At 39.8% G+C, this 21,151-nt stretch overlaps 2 protein-coding genes across 2 annotated transcripts in view; both read right to left on the bottom strand.

Moving 5' to 3' along the window:
• CDKN2A (cyclin dependent kinase inhibitor 2A) overlaps positions 1-19,274 on the bottom strand; it is a 28,679-nt gene extending 9,405 nt beyond the window's left edge. The window contains exon 1 of the mRNA XM_063594460.1: positions 17,549-19,274. The gene's annotated coding sequence lies outside the window, so the exon portion shown is untranslated. The remainder of the gene's footprint in view (positions 1-17,548) is intronic.
• On the bottom strand, positions 6,070-17,195 carry LOC134728585 (tumor suppressor ARF-like). Its single transcript, XM_063594461.1, has 2 exons — positions 16,867-17,195; positions 6,070-12,681 (listed from the first exon to the last, which is right to left on the bottom strand). The coding sequence occupies exons 1-2, from the start codon at positions 17,180-17,182 to the stop codon at positions 12,656-12,658; spliced, it is 342 nt and encodes a 113-aa protein (XP_063450531.1). The 5' UTR covers positions 17,183-17,195; the 3' UTR covers positions 6,070-12,655.
• Positions 19,275-21,151: the final 1,877 nt, after the last annotated feature.

Genomic DNA, 21,151 nt, shown 5'->3' with positions numbered 1-21,151 from the left:
TAGTGTCTGCTTGATTTTAAAACATGTAGTTTTTAAAATGAAGCCAATGAAAACAATTTGGGATGTCAAGTATGTTATTAAAATCTACAATGCATTACTGTACCATTTATATTTTCCTCGGGGTACCTCTCAATTAGCTGTGTAGCAATGATAGGGAAAATTCAAACTATCGATAAATAAAATTATTTTAGTTTAGTTTAAGATATTTTATGATGGAGGAGGAAGAAAGAGTGGTTGCCAGGATGGGAGGGAGGGAACACATTTCCATCACTAATACAATGGTTCTTTCTTTTTGTTTGTTTGTTTTGTGTGTTTTTTTGAGATGGAGTTTCGCTCTGTTGCCCAGGCTGGAGTGAAATGGCACCGCACGATCTCTCTCGGTTCACTGCAACCTCCGCCTCCCGGGTTCGAGCAATTCTCCTGCCTCAGCCTCCCGAGTAGCTGGGATTACAGGCACATGCTGCCACACCCAGCTAATTTTTGTATTATTAGTAGAGACGGGGTTTCACTATGTTGGCTAGGCTGGTCTCGAACTCCTGACCTCAGGTGATCCACCCACCTTAGCCTCCCAAAGTGCTGGGATTACAGGCATGAGCCATCGTGCCCGGCCTACAGTGGTTCTTAATGGGGGTGGGAGAGTGGGAAGAGTAGGCTCCTTCAAGAGTCTGTTGAAATACCTTCTTCTCAAAAAAGAAAGTAGGTAATGATTTTTTTTTAAAAAAAGATGTGTTCACTTGCACATGTATTTCTAGATAAAACTTTCAGGGAATTCAGGGATTTCTCTGAAACTCTACCATGGATTCCTACATCAAGAACTCTTTCAGCTCTTGTGAAAAATATATATAGCTATTGGTGAAGAAGACGGGAGATGCAACCATATAAAAACAACATTTGGATGCATTATAAACAGGTGTAAAAGTTGACTGCTTTGGAAATACCAAGAACAAGTTTTAGATATGTATATCTCATATCTTGCAGTAGAGCTCTGGAAGGATTATGGCATCCTTGGGTGGGGCCATTTTGCTCTAGAAATTGAAGTCCATTATCCATTATAAATCTTATGTAGGGGGGAGGGGAGAGGGATAGCATTAGGAGATATACCTAATGCTAAATGATGAGTTGATGGGTGCAGCACACCAACATGGCACATGTATACATATGTAACAAACCTGCACATTGTGCACATGTACTCTAAAACTTAAAGTATAAATAATAATAAAATTTAAAAAATTATGTAAATAATTAATAATAGTGGGAAAACTTTCCTAGTTTTTCTGTTAAAGAGCCCATTATACTCCCAGTTTACTCATACATATCAACCTGAGGTGCAAAATCCTAGAAGAATGAAAATATAAAGTCCTGGATCTCTGTGCTCCTTATGCCAGTCTCAGATTTCCTATGTGCAAAATGGGATTATAATATATTTCATGTGGCCATAAAATATGATAATGTATGTCCAAAAGCTTTTAATGTAAAAATTTACTACATTTACTAGAATTTACTAAAGTTTGTTGGTTATTGTTATTATTCTCACACTTTTCCTCTTTCCTGAGAATGCCATTCTTTTTTTAGATTTGCACTGCCTTCGCAGTTTTGAAAATTCTACACGTGAAATTTAAACCTGTCTTAATTCTGATCAGTCTTATAACAAAAAAAGACTACCACCTGTTCATTCATTCAACAAGCTCAGAAACTAAGGGCAGACATGGGGTGGCGGCAGAGGGGAGTAGGTCAAACATAGTATCTCTACAGTCAGACTGCCAGGGTTCAAACCTCAACTGTTCCACTTATTGGTTCTTTAACTTTTATCAAAGTTACTCAACATGTCTGGGCCTCTGTTTTCTCATTTGCATGATTAGGATAATAACTGTACTTGCCTCAAACAGTTGTTTAGGGATTAAATGAAGCATGTAATGCTCTTAGAAGAGCAAAATAAAGCACAGAATGATACAAGAAAATGAAAAGGGGACCAAACTCATTCTCATTTCTCTCTAGTAGGCAAAGGCTTCCGGATGCTGAGAGCTGATCCCAGTCTTGAAGAATGATGTGAGAGTTTGAAGATGGAAAAGAAGGAGAAAGATATTCTAGGCAGAGGTAAGAGGATGTGCAAAGGCATAGAAGTTTAGGAAAACTGAAAGTAATTCATTTAGACTTATTCCTGAAAACCAGTCTGTGAAGGACTCCTCAGAGAGCCAAAAGAAAAACTAGGATAATGGGATGGCAAGGAAGTGGGGACACTGCGTTGACTACTCTTTCATAGGTTGGTTGTGATAGTTCAAGGCCCTATGCCATGAAGTGAGGCAGATGGAAGGTGGAAGAGACCTGAGCACACATATACCTGGAAGGGCAAGTGCCAAGTGAAGAGAAGGGAAAGTTAGAAGAGAATAAAAGAAAAGTTAAGTACACAGGCAAGATAGGATATTTTTGAGGACTTGAGGTCCCTCAAAAGTAATGAAGAAATAGAACAGCGGTGGTTATAGATTTTGTCACAAGAGATACATAGATTTGGGAGGGAGAAAAGGTCAGAACGGGGAGGAAGTTGAGGCACTTCTTTCTGTGAATGAGGAGGTTAGCTTGTTTGCAGAGTGAAAATAAGATGGTGGGTTAGGAAGTTTGAGAATCGTAAAGGTTTGGAATACCTCTTATGAGTAGAGAGGATGGGTTGAGTAAGACTCAGACAGAGAAGCCTTTTGTTTTGTTCTTTAAAACCAGACTGGAGAACCCAGCTGAGGGTGGAGATCATGACACAGTAGGGACACCTGATTACTTTCTTTAAACTAAAGAAAGCCCTGCAGTGGTGCTACTACTTCAGCAACCCTACAAATCAAAGACTAGTCATAATAGATGTGAATATTAATTCAACATATTACCAGAAAGAGACAGAAAGATACTTGAGAAGGTAGTGTTCCAGAGTTGGGTTCTGGTTCTGATGCGGCATTGTAGGATTGGCAATATGCACATATTTCATGGGATAAGCAAGATGATTTTGTTAGGAAAATAAAGGGAGTTGAGGCAATAGCTCTACACTGAGACCAAGTGACAGTTCTCATGTATCTAATGAACTATTTTTTGACTGCGAAATCTTTTGAGATTATTTCTAGATTCATTGTCCATAATTTTCAAAATGGGCTCTCTCTTGTTCTATTGTTTACGCTTGAGGTGAGATAATACACACATATTTCTTTACCAGTTTCAATATTAACATTATTATTAAAGATAATTGTTTTAAATATAGCTTGGTGTTAAAAACAAAATATACATAGAATATCTCTGGGGAGATACAGGAAAAGCTGTTACCTGTGAGGTAAGGAAATGAAGAACTGGGATGGGCATGTGACTTACTTTTCACATTCCATGATTTATATTGTTTGAATTTTGTACTATGTACATGGCCTTTCTAATGAATTAAATAAACATAATAAAACTAGTAGACAAATAAGTTACTTTTATTAGAATCATCATTCATAACTTTATTTGAAAAAGAGTAACTGAGTACCTAATATATGTCAGGCACTCGGCTTAAAGTTGTCAATATTAATTAAGAAAGAAGGTTTCTTAGTCAAGAGCATGTATTGGTAACAACCATCAATATATTTGCTTCTCTGCCAGGCGCGGTGGCTCACGCCTGTAATCCCAGCACTTTGGGAGGCCGAGGCGGGCGGATCACGAGGTCAGGAGATCTAGACCATCCTAGGTAACACGGTGAAACCCCATCTCTACTAAAGATACAAAAAATTAGCCAGGCATGGTGGCTGGCACCTGTAGTCCCAGCTACTCCGGAGGCTGAGGAAGGAGAATGGCGTGAACCCGGGGGGCGGAGCTTGCAGTGAGCCGAGATCGCGCCACTGCACTCCAGCCTGGGCAACAGAGCGAGACTCCGTCTCAAAAAAAAAAAATGTGTGTATATATATATATATATATATATATATATATATATATTTGCTTCTCTGGAGGAGGAAGGTGGTCTTGAACTGGGATGAGCTCTTGAGTGGAGCCTACAGTAATCATTTGAGGAGGGAAGACTGGGGTGATGCATTCTGATAAATGACACCTCACACTTGTGTTACCAGGAAAAAAAGATTTCAGAGTCTGGAGAAGATCCCATAATTAAAGAGAATTCCTTAGGAAGTAGCTTATGAGAGCGAGATATATGCCCTGTAATGGAGCTCCCAGGTACAGCTGTGTTAAACCTTCATAGATGAGTTCTAGAATAGGATGTTGGGTGCAATAGATAATTATTTGAAGGCAAAGGCAATGGAGGAATAATTCCATGCATCCCTTTAATTTAGAAAAGCAATAATGTAAGGAAATTAGAGTCCCTGTCCTAGCTCTACCACCTACTTTGTTACCCTGAAAAAATGACTTTTTTTTTTTTTTACTAGCTTCAATGTCTTGATCTACAAAATGGGTATAATCACAAACATGTAAAAACAGATTGTGGTTTAGCCCCGAAGTGCCAAAGTGCTCCTGAAGCTGCCCCGGATAAAAATTCTGATAATCAAGTCCAATGTGGGTGGTAAGAGCATTTTAAACGGGAAAGAAACACTTTCTTAGGTAAATAATTGCAAGGTATTTAATTATTTATGTTCCACAAGGAAAAAAGATAGCTTCAGCATGAAAGGGAGACCTCTGAGAAAGTAGAGCAGACCTCCAAACAGATTTGCTAAGAAAAAACAATGTGTCCCTGGGAGTAGATCTCTAGAAGTTTCAAAACAGAGGATGTTTCTTTCTCCCTTTTACTATTCTCTATTTAATTAAATTCAATATAGCACAATTATTTAGTATTTGCTATAAGGAAGGTACTCTTTTAGAAACTCTGTGCCATCTTCCCTCATTCAGAATTACTGTAAAATTTATCTTCCTACTCAAACTGGATCTTAGTAAGGAGTACAAAATGCAAAATTCTTTGATGTGTTGTAGATTTAATGCATAATTATAGTTAAGTCACAATTTTCAACCTTAGTTTCCAAAATGTTAACTGGGTATAGAATTAGCAGTACCTATTATCATCTTCCCAAGAATATTTTGAAGGAAACTTAAAAGTATATTACTTATTATATAGCAGGTATCTTTTCTAAATTATGTGCAAAACAAATGTGATTTTAAATCTATGTGAGAAATTTACTATTAAAATATCTCTAGGGTGTACTCTTGTGAAATGAGGGATCTTTGCAGCTCATGGAAACAATTATTCCTTAACTTTTTTGTAAATTTTTTTATGTTGATAAATTACTTGTGGCGAATTACTTATATCTATTTGTAGCTATTTGATCAGCTGAGAACACTAAAAGATTAGCACAGTATGTATGTATGTACATACTATATGCACATATTTGGTATATATATATATATTATGTGCAGCACAGATATTGAGAATTGACCTCATCCTGAGGAACAAAATAAGTAATAAACATAATTAGAGGAGATAGGCAGAAAGAAATAGAGATAATAAAAAATTCATTAAAAGTTGCCAAGAAAATAATGGCTATCATTTTTTCAACCCCCAGCTATGTGACAAGCATCAAGCAGTTTTATATGTGTAATTTATAATTCCACAGCTGTCCCATGGGATAGAGAGTATTATTCTTTCTTCATAATGCAGACAAAAAAAAGGCTCAGAGTGCTTAAGTAATAAGGAAAAGAAAAGTTCAAACTTAAGGTTCTCAGTTCTGTTTGAGAGGTGCTCACTCTCCCTACTACAATATGTTTTCCTAATGATAATTTATCCAGTACATTGTGGACAACTCATCAATGCTTCCTTTTCTTTGAGGACTCTGCTTTAGAGCAAGTTGCAAAACCTGGGCCAAGAGTACTGACTCTCCATTTTCAGAAACTACTGTGCTTCTATGATTATTCTTCAGTAGTAATACATAGTGATAGAAATTTGGAACTCAAAGACACGCAAAGTCCCCTGAAAGTCACTTAATTCAGTCCCCTCATTTTTGAATGATTTGCTTTCCTGATTAAAGCTCACATATTTAAAAATAATTAAGGAATTAGCTGCACATAGAAAATGAAAAACTACCCCACACAAAGCAATAATTATTAACATTTTGAAATACTTCTTCCTTTTTCTTTGCTTAATCTTTACATTGTGAATATTATGCAATTTTGAAATGAGCTTTTTCTAACTTATTACAGCATTTTCCAAACTTCTCCAAAAACACTTCATAAATGCTACTTTTAACAGCTGTAACACATCCCACTGGAAAAAGTTATAATTTACTTAATGATGTCCCTGTTGTCAGATATTTAAGGTGTTTCTAATTGCTACTAAAAATAGTATTGCAGTTTTTCAAAGGGTAGAAGGCTCTTGAATATATTGCAAAACTGCTTTTTAAAAAGCCACCATTTTGATTTATAGATAACAAAATGGAGGAGTGGTACATATTGAGGAACTATGTAGCTATGGTTACTCAGCTAATAAATGTTTGCTGTAGCTGTTGAAGTCAGTTCCTCTCTCCATTCTCCATTCTTTCTATGGCCACAGCTACTTAATTGGACTTAATGTGGGTGGCGGGAAATGCCAACCATATCCTTAATCATAATTTTGGAAATGACACATATGCAAGTGGGACAAGCCTAGTCTTTAAACTCAGATAGAACTGACCTCTCATTTACCAGCTCTGTGGGCTTGAATAAGTTATGTAAACTTTCTGAGCCTTTATTTCCTCACCTCACAAAGTGGGGAAAATAAAATTTACCCCATAAGGTTACTGTGAGGAATAAAGAATGTCAGATATATAAAAATCCGGGTGCACGGTAGGCTCTCAATAAATGGTGCTTTTTAATTTTTTGAGAATATATATGACATTTACTATGAAGTTATTCATTTAGGTCATCAAAATAAATGTCCTTTTGAGTAATTTTTCATTAATTCCTGTACATTCTAGCAGGTATCTGTGGTTTCAACAAGCAAATTCTCTTCTAAAAGGTATGATGCTACCTCTGAATTCTAACCCTCTGAAAAAACAGCTTCTTTGTAACAAAGTTTCCCATGTTATGACAGAAGAATTTCCAAAAAAAACCCCTCATTAAATCATGAGAAGTGACACTGGAGAGTGTCACTGTGTTCAGTGTTTCCTCTGCATTCATTGCTACCCACCTCCACTGCTTGGAGTGCATTTCAAGTGGAAGGTACAGTGGAGAAACTACAGTTAAAACTGAGGAATTGCAAAATTTACTTTCTCTAAACTACTTTTCCTAACCTCCCTCTTTTTCATTCTTGATAGGACAGATTTTCCCCTCTCAAATATGCTGTCCTTTTTAATTGCTAACACAAGCATATATAATATCTCATTTCTGCTTATGCTGCTGATGTACGTATGTGCTGTTAGAGTTCTGAGATAATGTTGAAAGTCACAGATAAATAATAATGTATTCGGTTTTCACTCCTGGGAGTGGAGGTTTAATATTCATGTTTCACTGATAGGTTTAACACTGGTTTAGGATACTCTAATTTCAGGGGGACCATCTACATGGAAGCTTTTCTCATCAAATGGAGAATGGTTGTCCCCCTTTTGCCCCTCTAAAAAACTATCCTTTAAAAGTAGCTTGCTTTCTTGGGACTCTATAGTCTTACTGTTATGTTCAATTTTCTGTGTCCTTTCCTGAACTTAGGAGAGTTCTGAAGCCAATCTCCCCTCTGATATTATTAAAGATTGCAAGAAAATTTTCTTGTGTTAGACCATTCTTCCCCAAATCACATTCTTCACCTGATATGTGATTCAACTCCACTCAAGGGAATCAACTTCTTGATGAAATATAATCAACTTTGATTAAATAAGTAACTGCTTCCTATTCATGTTTTAGCACTTTTCACATACAGATTTAACATTTCCACTCATGTTTTCCTTTGAGTCTCTGGGTTGAGGGTAGAGTTTTATCTTTTGTGTTGTTATGGTTAAGATGATAACTTCCATAATTAATTTTTCAAAAAGGCAATGATAACAGAATATACTGTATGTTTACTCTGTACTGATTTAAAACCCCCAAGTCAATTTAGCCTTAAGAAAGCATACTATTTAGTGTATTTTGTGTTACTCTTTGATATCCTACTTCTAAATAACTTCTTCACATTTGCATAAAAATAACTGAAGGTCACCCTCCAAGGTAGGCATTTTGAATGTCATAAGGATGACAGTAATGTTTCTGCCTATCATTCCTTTCATCACACAGACACACACACACATAATTTTTTATACTAAAGAATTTTTAGAAAATTGTTTTGGTCAAAACTGTTGATTCAGATATTGAGACTGTGACAACCATTCTGAAGGAATTAAAAATCCAGTTATCTTCAGTGATTCCTTTGGAAATTATTATTCTGGGTTATTAGATAGATAGACTAATAACTTTTTTTCCAGTTTTCTAAAGTTACCTTGATTTCCTGTCTTAGAAAACAGGGGTCCACAAACACTGCTTAATATCTCTTTAATGATTATGAATACTAGAATAGCTTAGAGGCATACCCTAAAGGCCACCATATAGATCTTCTGTACAGATGGGAATTTAAAAGTATGCAAATTTACACTGATTTTACCTAACACCTTGGAACATACCAGGAGTCTGAATACATAAATATATTTTTATTATGATATGTATATTTTTAAAGTGGAGTTTAGAAATTTCTAGCTACACTGAAAAATTATAATGAAGTAGGTATTTACTGTAAAAAACTAATGTGCTTTCTTAAGGGCATAGTTTAATTAGGCACTATAATAACTGACAAACGTACGCTGTGTAAAAGTTTACAGTGACTCTTCATACATACTATTTTATCTACCTCTTATTACGGGACTACCATAGGGTCTCAGGTTTACAGATGAGAACATGAAAGCACTGAGAGTTTCTCATACTTCATTCTGGTACCATGACAGCTAATAAGCAAAAGAAATAGAATCTGCTCACAGGTCATGTGAATGCTAAAGAAAGTAATCTTTCAACTGCACGCTTCAAGTGGTTCCTGTGCTGGTGAATAGGTATCCCACTTATTGCTTTTAAATTAAGGTAGGAATAAGTAATTTATATGTACAGTCATATGAGAATTTTTCATTGGTTTTATTTTGGTCAAAAAATAAATTTTTGAAAGATGTTAACCTCCTTTCAACCAATAAATATTTACTGTGACTTATATGGCTGATGCTTGAGTATAGTAGAGGCCCAAAGGGGTTAAGCGACTTTCAAAATAATAGTTAACTAAAAGAGATGGAACTGAAACCATATACATATTTATAGCACTCCATGGGCAACCAAGTTCAACTATATATGAATTACTAGTCAATGACTTTTGGTAGGCCATGCAACCTATCTGAGCCTCAGTCTCCAGATCTACAAAATGAAAAAACGAAACATCGAAAACATAAGGATATTGTGATAATTAAATTAGATAATGGAAGTTGAAGTGCCCTATTATTGTTAAGCTCCTCCTAATTGTTTTTGAAGAAAACAATAACTTTACCATGTGATTTAGGAAGAAAGTTTGAATAAGCTTCTTTTAAAAATTAAATGTTAAATATAATATATTCAACTTCAACTATTCAGCATGTAAATTGCATGGAGTAAAATTCAAAGTGTCCGATGTTGGACATTTAACAATTAGATGTTCAACTGGGGGAGTCATTGTTCTCTAGATAGCTGCTGTTTCTTTAAATTGGGTGAGAGAGTTATACAATTGCTGAGTCAGATGATCTGGCAGCCTGAAAGAGAATGAGAGCAAGAAAATGGTGGCACTCGAGAAAAGAAAGCAAAACAAGCTTTTTCCTAATACATCAGCAAAGTCACTGGTGTAATATTAGACAAATTTTAGCTTAAAAGCAGAAAAATGATCATTTGAAAGGCATGATATTTTAGTTTTTCTTACAATTGTTACTTTTTAGCTTACATTTTTCATCTATATTTCCCCCCCATCACTGTGCTTTTACAGAGACATAAAGACCCATCATTTTGTCCATAAATGCTTTATTCTGTTATGGCTACATTTTCCTGCAATCTTGCCCTGATCTTAGATAAGCATAAGTTAAACCTGTGAAACACTTGTGCTTTGATTTTTCTTTTTTACATAATTTTAGGTTGTCATGTTTATTACGAGCCTGGTCTGGATCATAAAATGAAAGAAACCCCTTATTACAACACACACACACACACACACACACACACACACACAGAGAGAGAGAGAGAGAGATCCATTCATCCTGCACGAACAGAAAGAAGTGTATATAGTGTTTTAAAAAGACAACGTATCTTATATAGCTTATGTGGAAATTTTCTGTCTGGTTCTGTAAGCTTTAAAACACAAATATATCTTGTTATATTTTTTTCTCTCAAACTATGTTCTGACTGTAAAAATGTGGTATCTACAAGACATTCTTTTCCAATTCAGACAAAGGGTCACATAATAATAAAGGGTCTCCTTCATTTGGTGAAATAACTCCTCCACTGATTACTCAGACTCTCCTCCCTGGGATCCAGTAAACTGACTCTAAAATTAAAATCTTACCTAAAATCCTGGACCTCAATTCAAAGATAAAGAAGCAGAAATAAGGTTTAAAAAGTAAAATTGGTCATATTTGTCAAATTGTGTCCCAATGGGCCACTTGTAATAGTATCTCCTTCAAGTGTTTATTTAAAATGCAGATTTCTGGGACCCACAGCAAATCTGAATCAAATTTTCTGAATGTGAACCCGAGAAATATGTATTTTTAAAGGCAGCCCAGGTAATAATGCTGTTGTTAACCTTTGCCATACTTTTAAAATTTCTAGTTACTCACATAATTCAATTAAGAAAGCAAAGGCTTTTTTATTTACGTTACCTTGATTGTACGATTTTATTAGTTTCAATTTGCTTAAGAGATTACATGTCTTTGTTCATGTAATTCTGAACCTTTATAAAACCTTTCTCTCTTAAAAAAATCCTACTGCCTTCACAACCATTTAAATAATTTATGATATTTTATTTTGAAGGTGAAAGAGAAAACTGAGAAATAGTTGAATTAAAAAATCCTTTGTGATAACATGTTTATATTTTCATGAACAAAGCCAATAAGTCATAAAAATTAAAAATCAACATACTATTTTTTGAAAGGACCTCTGATGCTTTGGGAATTTCAATCCTGTAGTTGATGGCTTTCACTTTTTTTTCCCTTTTATTACTTCTTTTTGATTGTAGAGTTCTGCCCAAATGCAACCATCATTCCAGGGCTCATGAATTAAATGAATGCACTGAGAGACACTGACAAGCACTGAGAATTTCTTCAACCACCCTTTTTAAAAAACAAATGCTAATTGGACATAAAGATGAGAACAATAGACATTGGGGACTACTAGATGGAGGAGAAAGGGAATGAGCGAGGGCTGAAATACTACCTACTGTGGGTACTGTGCTCACTACTTGAGTGACAGATTCAGTCGTACTCGAAACCTCAGCATGGTGCAATATACCTTTGTAATTAACCTGCACATGTGCCCTCTCCTCCTAAATAAAAGTGGAAAAAAAATCTACGAGGCACTATATTTTTAAAAATACAACTATGTACAAGGCACTGTGCTATATCTGGAACTACAAATATTAGTTAAATAGTCCAAGACTCAGTGGGTTCAGAGACTCTAAGTATTTGCTATTCCTTTTAGATGGAAACGTTCTTTGGTCCACCAAGCCCTATCTTTCTGCTCTTTGGAAATTCTCCCTCACTTTCTTCATAATGCCGTCCTTGACTAATTCTCCTCTAGCAATACTATTGGTTTTGTATGTGATTTAAAATCATTCCTGTAATTTCTTCTGTTTAGATGGCTTTGTACATGAGATTCACATTCAACAAATAGAAAAAAAACGCTGTTGACATTTGGTAGCTTCGACAATTGTAAACACATGTGGGTTTGCTGAATACACATTAAAATAGCATGAATTAGGATATGGTAAATCTGTTGCGGTCCCAAGTTGGTGGGTTTTTCTAGGAAGAGTCAGACCCTTTAAAAGGACCTTTTATCATCTACCAAACAAATCCTTCATTTATTAATTCCCAAGGTTTTCTCCATCGGTTGGCTTACTGTCATGGAAATTGATCTTGTTTTAATAGCTACTTACTTTTTTTTATTCTAATCAATGATTTCATTTGAAAAGAAAATTTTCAAACATGGGGAAAGCTGCAATATAAGAAGAAAACAATGGAGAGACATCGTCACTGGAAAAATACTACCGGCCACTCTCTATACCATCCTGCACCCCCAGATGGAGAAACTGAGGGAAGTCGTGGCCTTTCAACACTCTTAGGTCTCCATGTGGCTTGGAAGGGAACGAAATGGCTGTCAAGAGTCTCAGAAGCGCACTTTCCCCGTGGTTCCTCCGGGTAACCCTGACTCACTTCTCATCTACCCATCCCCTCCAAAACAAGGCCTAGCCAGTTCCAAGCTGGAGAGGTGACCCAGAGTTGCCTTCTGTCATGTCCTGCCTTTCGTCTCGAGTCCACTAACCCCACTCAGACTCTGTCTGCTCCCACCCCCACCGCGGCCAGTGAAATCCCAATCGTCTTCCACGTGGAACCCCAGGTCCGCAGTTATGATAACGGATCACATCGCTCCTGCGGAAAGTGCGCGCGGTGGAGTGATAATTGGACCAAGCGTCTAAGTTCTTGTTGGAGGACCTCGTTCCAGCTGCCAGTTAAGCCTCTGGGATCCGCAGCGTCTCTAGGAATTGAGAGAGTGGGGAAGTTAGGATCCAGGAGGAGGATGGTGGGGGCTGAGGAGTGAAGGAGCAGCGTGCATCTCATCTCTCGTCGTCGGGCGCTCTTTGGGGTCCAGGGCCCTTGCACCCCCAGCGTGGCTCCGGAGGCGGCGAGACCTGCCTGAAATTGATTGGAGGGGACTAGAGTGTGCTTGTGGGGTGGGGTAGTGGGGGCGGAGAGAAGAGATCCCAAGAAGGGCGCCAAGTGCTGTGACCAGAGGCCTAACACGAGGCACCTTGGAAACAGGTATAGCTACGGATTTATGAGTTTTAAAATGGAACGTCTTGGTGAATGGACATAGCGAGCATTACACAGTCTGACGTCACAGCCCTCGCAGGTTTTCCCAGACCTTAAAGCCACGTTCTCGTGTATGACACTTAAACAACTCAGTTTCCTTGTCTTTCCTCCCTCCCTACCCACCTAAGGCTAGAGAAGCTCTTAGTTCATCCACTGTGTAGGATTGTTACCGTGTCAAAGGCTTTGGAAATGTATATTTTACTGATGATGGTCATAGCACTTTGGAAAACTCAAAAGTGAAACGAAGAAAATAAATATCACCAACCTTTTCCCCAACCCCTCTCATCCTGCGGAAACCATTATAACTAATTTGGTAAAGAGAGAGAAAGAGAGAGAGAGAGAGAGAGAGAGAGAGAGAGAGAAACTGTTTACTGTTTTGAATCTTGCTTTAAAAAAACCTGACTTTATAATGCAATCATTTAACAGTCTATGAAATATTCTTCAGATACCTGATGATCCAGAATGTAACTGTACCATAATTTAACACTTTATTGCTAGAATTTTATGCAGTTTTTGATTTCTTGCTACTACTTATCCATCTGTATTAATCTTTGTCAGAACCTTTCTTTCCTTAGGATGATGCCTGAATATAAAATAGCTGAATGAAAGTGGATGGGTTCGTTTTAAAATACAAAATTGTTTTTCTTGATGGTGAAGTGTTTAAGAGGTGGATTAATCTCATTGGGCAACAAATAGAGAAGATATTAGTAGTTAGGTATATGAGAATCAGAATTCAGATAATTTGTCTTAAAAATTCATATTCAATGTAATAATTTTATATTTAGAAAATGAAACTGTACCCATTGTTTATATAACTTAAACTGCCAAAATAAAGCACCACAAAAACTTTTTATCACGTTGGTTTTTGTATCAGGCTGGGCTTTGCAGCAGATGGAGGAGCTAGGGCAAGCTTGTCCAACCTGTGGGCCCGAGGGTCACATGCAGCCCAGGATGGTTTTGAATGCTGCCCAACACAAATTCATACACTTTCTTAAAGTATCATGAGTTTTGTTTTTTTTTTAAGCTCATCATCTATTGTTAGTGTTAGTGTATTTAATGTGTGTCCCAAGACAATTCTTCTTCTTCCTATGTGGCCCAGGGAAGGTAAAAGATTGAACACCCCTGGCCTACAGTGTTCTACTATGAAGTTTCAGTTTTAGTTCGGCCTAGAATGTTTTAGTACAGAAGGCAAGTGAGATTTTCTCTGTTTCTCCAAGGACTTTTGAAAAAGTGTAAAAGCACTGGGCCCACTGTTGAACCTTGCTATAAAAAAGTATTTTTGATACCATTTGTATCACTTTAGTAATAGGAGTTTTTCATATGTTGGGAAAACGGTTTAGCTTAACTCTATCACGGTAGTTGATAGTGATGAACTAACATGGAATAATAGATCTGTAAACCATCATAGACGGTAATAGGCTATGTTGTTGCTACCTTAGGATCATAATGGACTTTCTAAAATTCAAGAGTACTCAAAGAAGTAAAATGAATATAAGTCTTGATTTCTGAAAGGGCTATGGTTCACTTGGAACACAATACAAACTGTGAATCATGTACACATGGGGAGTAATGGTTTATACTAACTGCACAGTGCTTACCTTGAGAGGACTCTGTGCTATTAAAGAAAAAAATAATCTGAGCCTTCTGAAGTAGCTATAAACAAATGAATATTTAACTTCATAATAAAAATATGACTATTTTGTAAATGCACCAAGGTAGAAGTAACAAATCAACTATGGCAATTTATCAGGTTTCTGTGGTTAAGAAACTGGTAACGTGGAATTTTAGTATATGTATTTCCAATCATATAAAAATAAAAAATCATAATAAACATATTTGCAGAAACTTAAAAAAAGTTAAAATAACATCTTATTTGCAATGATATTAAATAATTCATACAAGTAATTTTTAGCACTTGTGCCTCTCAAGGAATTGTATGAATCCTAACATAATTAGTATCCATATATATTCCCAAATCAATATAGCCATGGGCATAAAATATATTAATGTGAAATATATAATTACATATCATTATAATTAACACCGCTAGATTTTATATTATGTATATCATTTTACATATGAAATTGGAAAATCGCATATATTTCAAGACATTCTATCCAAGCTGCGTTCTATCTTGAGAAACTTCCTGAAGATTGCACTTTTCACATACGTCCTGAAAATTGATTTATACCTAAATAACAAAAAATGATCTATTTCAATGAACCTATCATTTAAATATTTTTGCATTTCATGCATATACATTAACATACTATAAAATATTTTCTCTAACTTAAAATCACCACAATGTTATGTTTTATAGGCCTAAACTAAAAAATACATAATTATGGCATTTATATACATTGACATGTTCTACTTTGTTACTATAGATTTTCAGAGGCAACTTAATAATTTAAACAAAATGATTTTATATAGAATAATATTAACTAGAGTAATAAATATTTTTATATAGACAATAATATTAAGAACTATATTCATACAGTTACGGATCACAGTGGCTAAACTTTTGCTGATACGGATAAACCACTGTTAAAAAAAAACAACAACCAGGGTCTTGTCAATGTTTCAAAATGAATTAAAATCAAATCCAGCAACAGGCCCTGAAATCCTTTATAAGCTCCTTTGACTAAATTAAAAAAATTAACTTGCATAATATGAAAAGTAAAAAATAAAATGTGCATTTATCCTATAGATTATAAATTTTTGCTAATAGAAATTGAGACACTAAATTAAACACTGATAGTTTTACCAGGTTTATATTTCCATGTCAAAGAGACAATTAACATTGCCGTAAAAAAATAAGTACCCCTCCACTAGCCTTTGCTTTTTGAAGCTATATATTCCTGGCGAAGCATACCACAAGGACGGTCATAAAAGTGAAGCCTCATTAAATTACTTTTAGACTTATTATACAAGTTTTAATTAGCATTGTACATATTTTAACTGTACATATATTCTTTCAGTTTTCCTGGTTATAGGAAATTACACTGGCTGTGTCAACATTTGTCAATGTGAGGACAAAACTACCTTGGATTCTGTTTTTCAAGAAGTAGGCCTCATTTTTAAACTGTGCTAACTGTCGTCTGAGATGACTAAAATACTATCAGTTGGGATTTCTCAGGAACAGTTCTACAGTTCTGTCGTTTGCTAAACATACGAGCATTGTCCCGAGCAGTTTCAATCACTCAGGCCGCCGGACCTCTACCTCTAACTCACAAAGAAAGCCCATTTCCCTGTTGGCTGCAAAACTCCCCCAAGAAGCAAGTGCTTGCTCCTCGCAGCAGTAACTGATCCTACGATCCTTGTTAGCATTTCAGGAAGTCGCTGCCTGCGTGCCCCGTATCTCGCGGGTCCTCCACTCTCCTGGAAGGTGGGAGAGGGTGACCCCGCCGGGAGGCTGGGGAGAAAAAAGGCCGCCTCCAGAAAACTTAGATGGTTAGCAATAATTCTCCCCAAGGAGAAAGAAAGTGTGCTTGAAATACACCTTTCCTACTGTGTGTGTGTGTGTGTGTGTGTGTGTGTGTGTGTGTGTATGTGTGTCTTAGTCATTCCCACCCAGGATATTCGGGACTCACTGACTTCTGAGGTGGGTTTAGAAGCTCTGTTCGCCTCAGTTTCCCACGATTGAGGGGTTGTGTGAAGGGAGGTCCAGGTTCAATGGTACTGCGAGAACCACATGTCTAAGTCGTTGTAACCCGAATGGGGAAGCCTCCACCGCCGGTTATCTCCTCCTCCTCCTAGCCTGGGCTAGAGACGAATTATCTGTTTACGAAATCACACCAAACAAAACAAGTGCCGAATGCGCCCCGGACTTTTCGAGGGCCTTTCCTACCTGGTCTTCTAGGAAGCGGCTGCTGCCCTAGACGCTGGCTCCTCAGTAGCATCAGCACGAGGGCCACAGCGGCGGGCGCCCCTGGCGCTGCCCACTCCCCCGCGAGCCGCGGGATGTGAACCACGAAAACCCTCACTCGCGGCGGGCCGCACGCGCGCCGAATCCGGAGGGTCACCAAGAACCTGCGCACCATGTTCTCGCCGCCTCCACTGCCGAGCTCGGCAGCCGCTGCGCCGCCCTTTGGCACCAGAGGTGAGCAGCGCCACTCCTGCCCCCTTAACTGCAGACTGGGACCCACGCACCGCCCCCTGCCCATCTCCGCCCCGCAGGCGCGCACCCGCCTTCCCTGAGCGCGCCCGCCCCCCACCTTCACCCCCACCCCCACCCCACCCCCACTCCCACCCGGACCTCCAAGATCTCGGAACGGCTCTGAGCCCTGCGCACGCGGGAAGGGCTGCCGGAGGCGCCCGTAGGGAGGCGCGCGCGCGGGCGGCTCAGGGCCCGCGTTCCTCTCCCTCCCGCCTACCGCCACTTTCCCGCCCTGTGTGCGCCCCCACCCCCACCACCATCTTCCCACCCTCAGCGCGGGCGCCCCGCGGTGACGGCCCAGGGGCCGGACGCCTGGAACGCAACTCCAGGCAGCTCGCCCCCTAGCTACATCCGTCACCTGACACGGCCCTACCAGGAACAGCCGCGCTCCCGCGGATTCTGGTGCTGCTCGCGTCCCCGCTCCCCTATTCCCCTTATTTTATTCCTGGCTCCCCTCTTCGAAAGTCTTCCATTCTTCAAACTAGATTATTTAAAAATGAAAAAGGAAGAAAGGAAAGCGAGGTCATCTCATTGCTCTATCCGCCAATCAGGAGGCTGAATGTCAGTTTTGAACTAAAAGCCGCTCCGCTCCTCTTCTAGATTTGGAAAACAAGCGAAATTAAACTAAACCGCTGCACGCCTCTGACGCGACATCTGGACACGGCGCGGCGCTGGCGCTGCCGGAGCTGTCGGCCCGGCCTGGCGCCGGACTAGGTAGGTGGAGTCGCACCCGGGGGTCCCAGCTGGGTCCGGGCGCCCATTCCCCTCCCAGCTGCCCGCGTCGCCGAGGGCGCCTGGCTGGGACAAGCACCGAGTCCTTTGTGTCTAGCCCATTTTTATTTTCGGTTTTAACCTTCACGACAGCCGCGGAGCATCTGAGCGCTTCTTCCTCTTTCCTCTTCCCCCCGCGCTCCCCTCCCCCGCGGGCCGCTCCCCTCCTGTCGCCGCGTCCTCGCGTAGAATGGTTGTCTTGGCGACCGTTGGCCGCTGCCGCCTCCACGCTCTGCCCCGCGCCCAGACACCCCGACACCCCTTGATCCCGCCGCCTGACTCCTCGGCGTACGTTCTCTCTCCGGTCTCCCCCTCCATGTCCCCTCCTCCCCTTTTCTTCCACATCACCGATCCTTTCTGGACTCTCTCCCTTCCTCCTTTCCAGCTGGGAGACAGGAAAAGCGGTCCTGTTTGGGAACAGTAAAAGCAGGGCAAGGAAAGGAAGGAGCGGCAGAAAGGAGGGGTGAGTCGAGGACACAGGGGCAGCCCGAGAATGCGGAGGAGCCGGGTCCTGAGCGCGGTCTAAGCGAGGCTCGGCTCTCGTCCAGGAACTCGGACGCGGGCTCGCCGGCTCTCCGCGCGCGGGAAGTCGAGCCCAGCACGCCGCCTTCAGGCCGGCGCGCTGACCCGGTGCCCCGACCCGGAGCCTGCGGTCTGCCTGGATCTGTCCTAAACCTCGCGGGCTGGACCCGCGGCCTGAGTGGCTGGGTGTGTGCCAGAGGATACGGGACTAGGCCCAGCTCCGGGAACCTGGAAATGTGGCCCGCTTCTCAGTGGCTTCCTGTTCATGCGCTTGGGCCTAGTGGCCTAGTTGAAGAAGTGGAACCACAGCGTGAGCCGACAGGGCCTTACAGATCAGACGTCAAGCCCCCCAGACCTTACAGGGGAGGAAAGTGAGGCCTGCACTGGCCGAGCCACCCACTTAAGGCGGTGCGGTAGCCTAGAGGAGCGGCAGACTTCTCTTTCCCCATCCCCCGCCCCGTCACTTGACGTTGCTGCTGGACCTCGGTACAAACCCAAGACAAAACGGGGCCCTTTGGAAAAAGTGAGATTTAGCGATCACTCTTACGTAGCCACTCTAAATATCTATCTAGATATTTACAAATGCACCTCCCCGGTAGGTAGAGTTCACTCAGAATTTACCCAACACCGTGCTTTGTGCTGGGGCCACATGCCACCTGTCTGTCTAGTATGGCTGCTCTTTCTCCCTCTTCGCAAATCTAGCTCTTTTTCCTTCAGGTCTCTTCTGAAGTAAGTAGCCCTTCCTCAGAAATGCTTCCCTTTTCAGGCACCCTCATACCACCGTGATTTTTTTCTTTATAGCACTTAGGACGAAGAGATGATTTTATTTATGTATTTGTTTACTTGTTTGTTGTGTAGAATGTCAGCTCTATGGGAACCAGATCCTTTTATGCGTCTTCCTGTGCACCTATGCCACGCCCCCAGCATTCCCCTCGTACCACCACCTTCACCGGGCCTCCGCCTCTGTAGGGGGGCATTAGGTTTTCTGTCCCACAGAGGAAGGGCGCTTTAGAAAGGGTTAGTTCATCCTGGAAGAAAAACGATGTCGGATGCCAGCATAGTGTCATTTAAAGATACTGGAGGAATGGAGTGGGAGCGGTGAGGGTTTCTTGGGCCTAGACAATGTAACTAGTTGTTGCAATAAAGCATGGTGGGGAAAGGAGAAAAGGCACTTATTAAACATCTTTTGAAGTCGCTATCTATATCAGTCAGTTCTCCAGGGAAACAGAACCAATTGTGTGTGTGTGTGCGTGCCAGTACCACACATATGTATATGTATATACACACCGTCATGGGGTTGCTTAACAACAGGGATACATTCTCAGACATGTATCTTTAGGCGATTTCATTGTTGTGCAAACATCATATACAAATCTAGATGGTATAGTCTATTATACATCTAGGCTGTATGGTATGGGCTATTGCTCCTAGGCTGCAAACCTTTACAACATGTTACTATACTGAATACTGTAGATAATTGTAACAAAATGTAGTTTTATATCTAAACATATCTAAACATAGAAAAGGTAGTATGTTGTGCTACAACTTTAGGATAGCTATGACATCACTAGGGGATAGGAATTTTTCACATCCATTATAATCTTATGGGACACCACCAATATGTGACTGTGGTTGACTGAAGCATCGTTATCCAGCACATGACTGTGTGTGTGTATACAATTTTATATATACATACATTATATGTCTACACACACATATGTGGGGGAGAGAAAGAGAGGGAGGGAGAGAGAAAGAGAAAGAGAAAGAGAGAAAATACTTATTTTAAGGAATTGTCTCAGAAAATGGTGGGGGTTGACAAATTGGAGACCCAGGGAAGAGTTGTTGTTGCAAGACTTGAATCCAAAGGCAATCTGGAAGCAGAATTTCTTCTTCCTTGAGGGACCTCAGTCATTTCTCTTAAGCTCTTCAACTGCTTGGATGAGGACCACCCATATTATTGAGGATAATCTGCTTTTTCAAGTCTACTGACTTAAATGTTAATCACATCTAAAAAATACCTCCACAGCAATATTTAGACTAGTGTTTGACTCAAACACTGGGTACCACAGCCTAGCCAAGGTGACATACCAAATTAACCGTCACATTATCCCATCATGCCTGAGGGGTTCTCTGACCCTCAGTTTTCTGAGGATCAAATTTAAATTGAGGGATCTATCTTTATTTATTGGACCATATAGCTGAAAGTATAATCATTTTCTCTCCACAGGAACTAGACCTAGGGATAAGGGTAATTGCTTATTTCAGAGGAATGCCATCGGAATAAAAGGATAATTATATAGTAAGCTCTCTGTTCAAAAAATGTAAATATTAAAATTTGAACATCTAAATTCCATCTTGGTTTCCCCCACTGCCGCTGCCCAATACCTGTTCTCTTTCAGTTGCAGTATGCAGGGGAATTCTAAGTTTAATATTAGTCTCAGCAAAATACAATGGTGAAGATGACTCTCTCTAGCATAACAATGGGTATGTGGTATTCCAAATACTTTTGGAATGCGGAGTGACTTTTGGCTATGTGCTCTCCAAAAAATTAATAATGAAGAACTGAGCATGTAATTTCACTTATATTACTTATTTTATCCTCACAGTGGCCTTTCAAAATTGGGATTATTACTCCTGTTTTACAGGTGGAAAGAATGAGGCCTAGAAAGGCTCAAATCTTGAA

This window comes from Pan paniscus, chromosome 11 (assembly GCF_029289425.2).
Source record: "Pan paniscus chromosome 11, NHGRI_mPanPan1-v2.0_pri, whole genome shotgun sequence".
NCBI lineage: Eukaryota > Metazoa > Chordata > Mammalia > Primates > Hominidae > Pan > Pan paniscus.
Note: the sequence above shows the minus strand (reverse complement) of the source record. Positions and strands in the feature narration are given on the sequence as shown.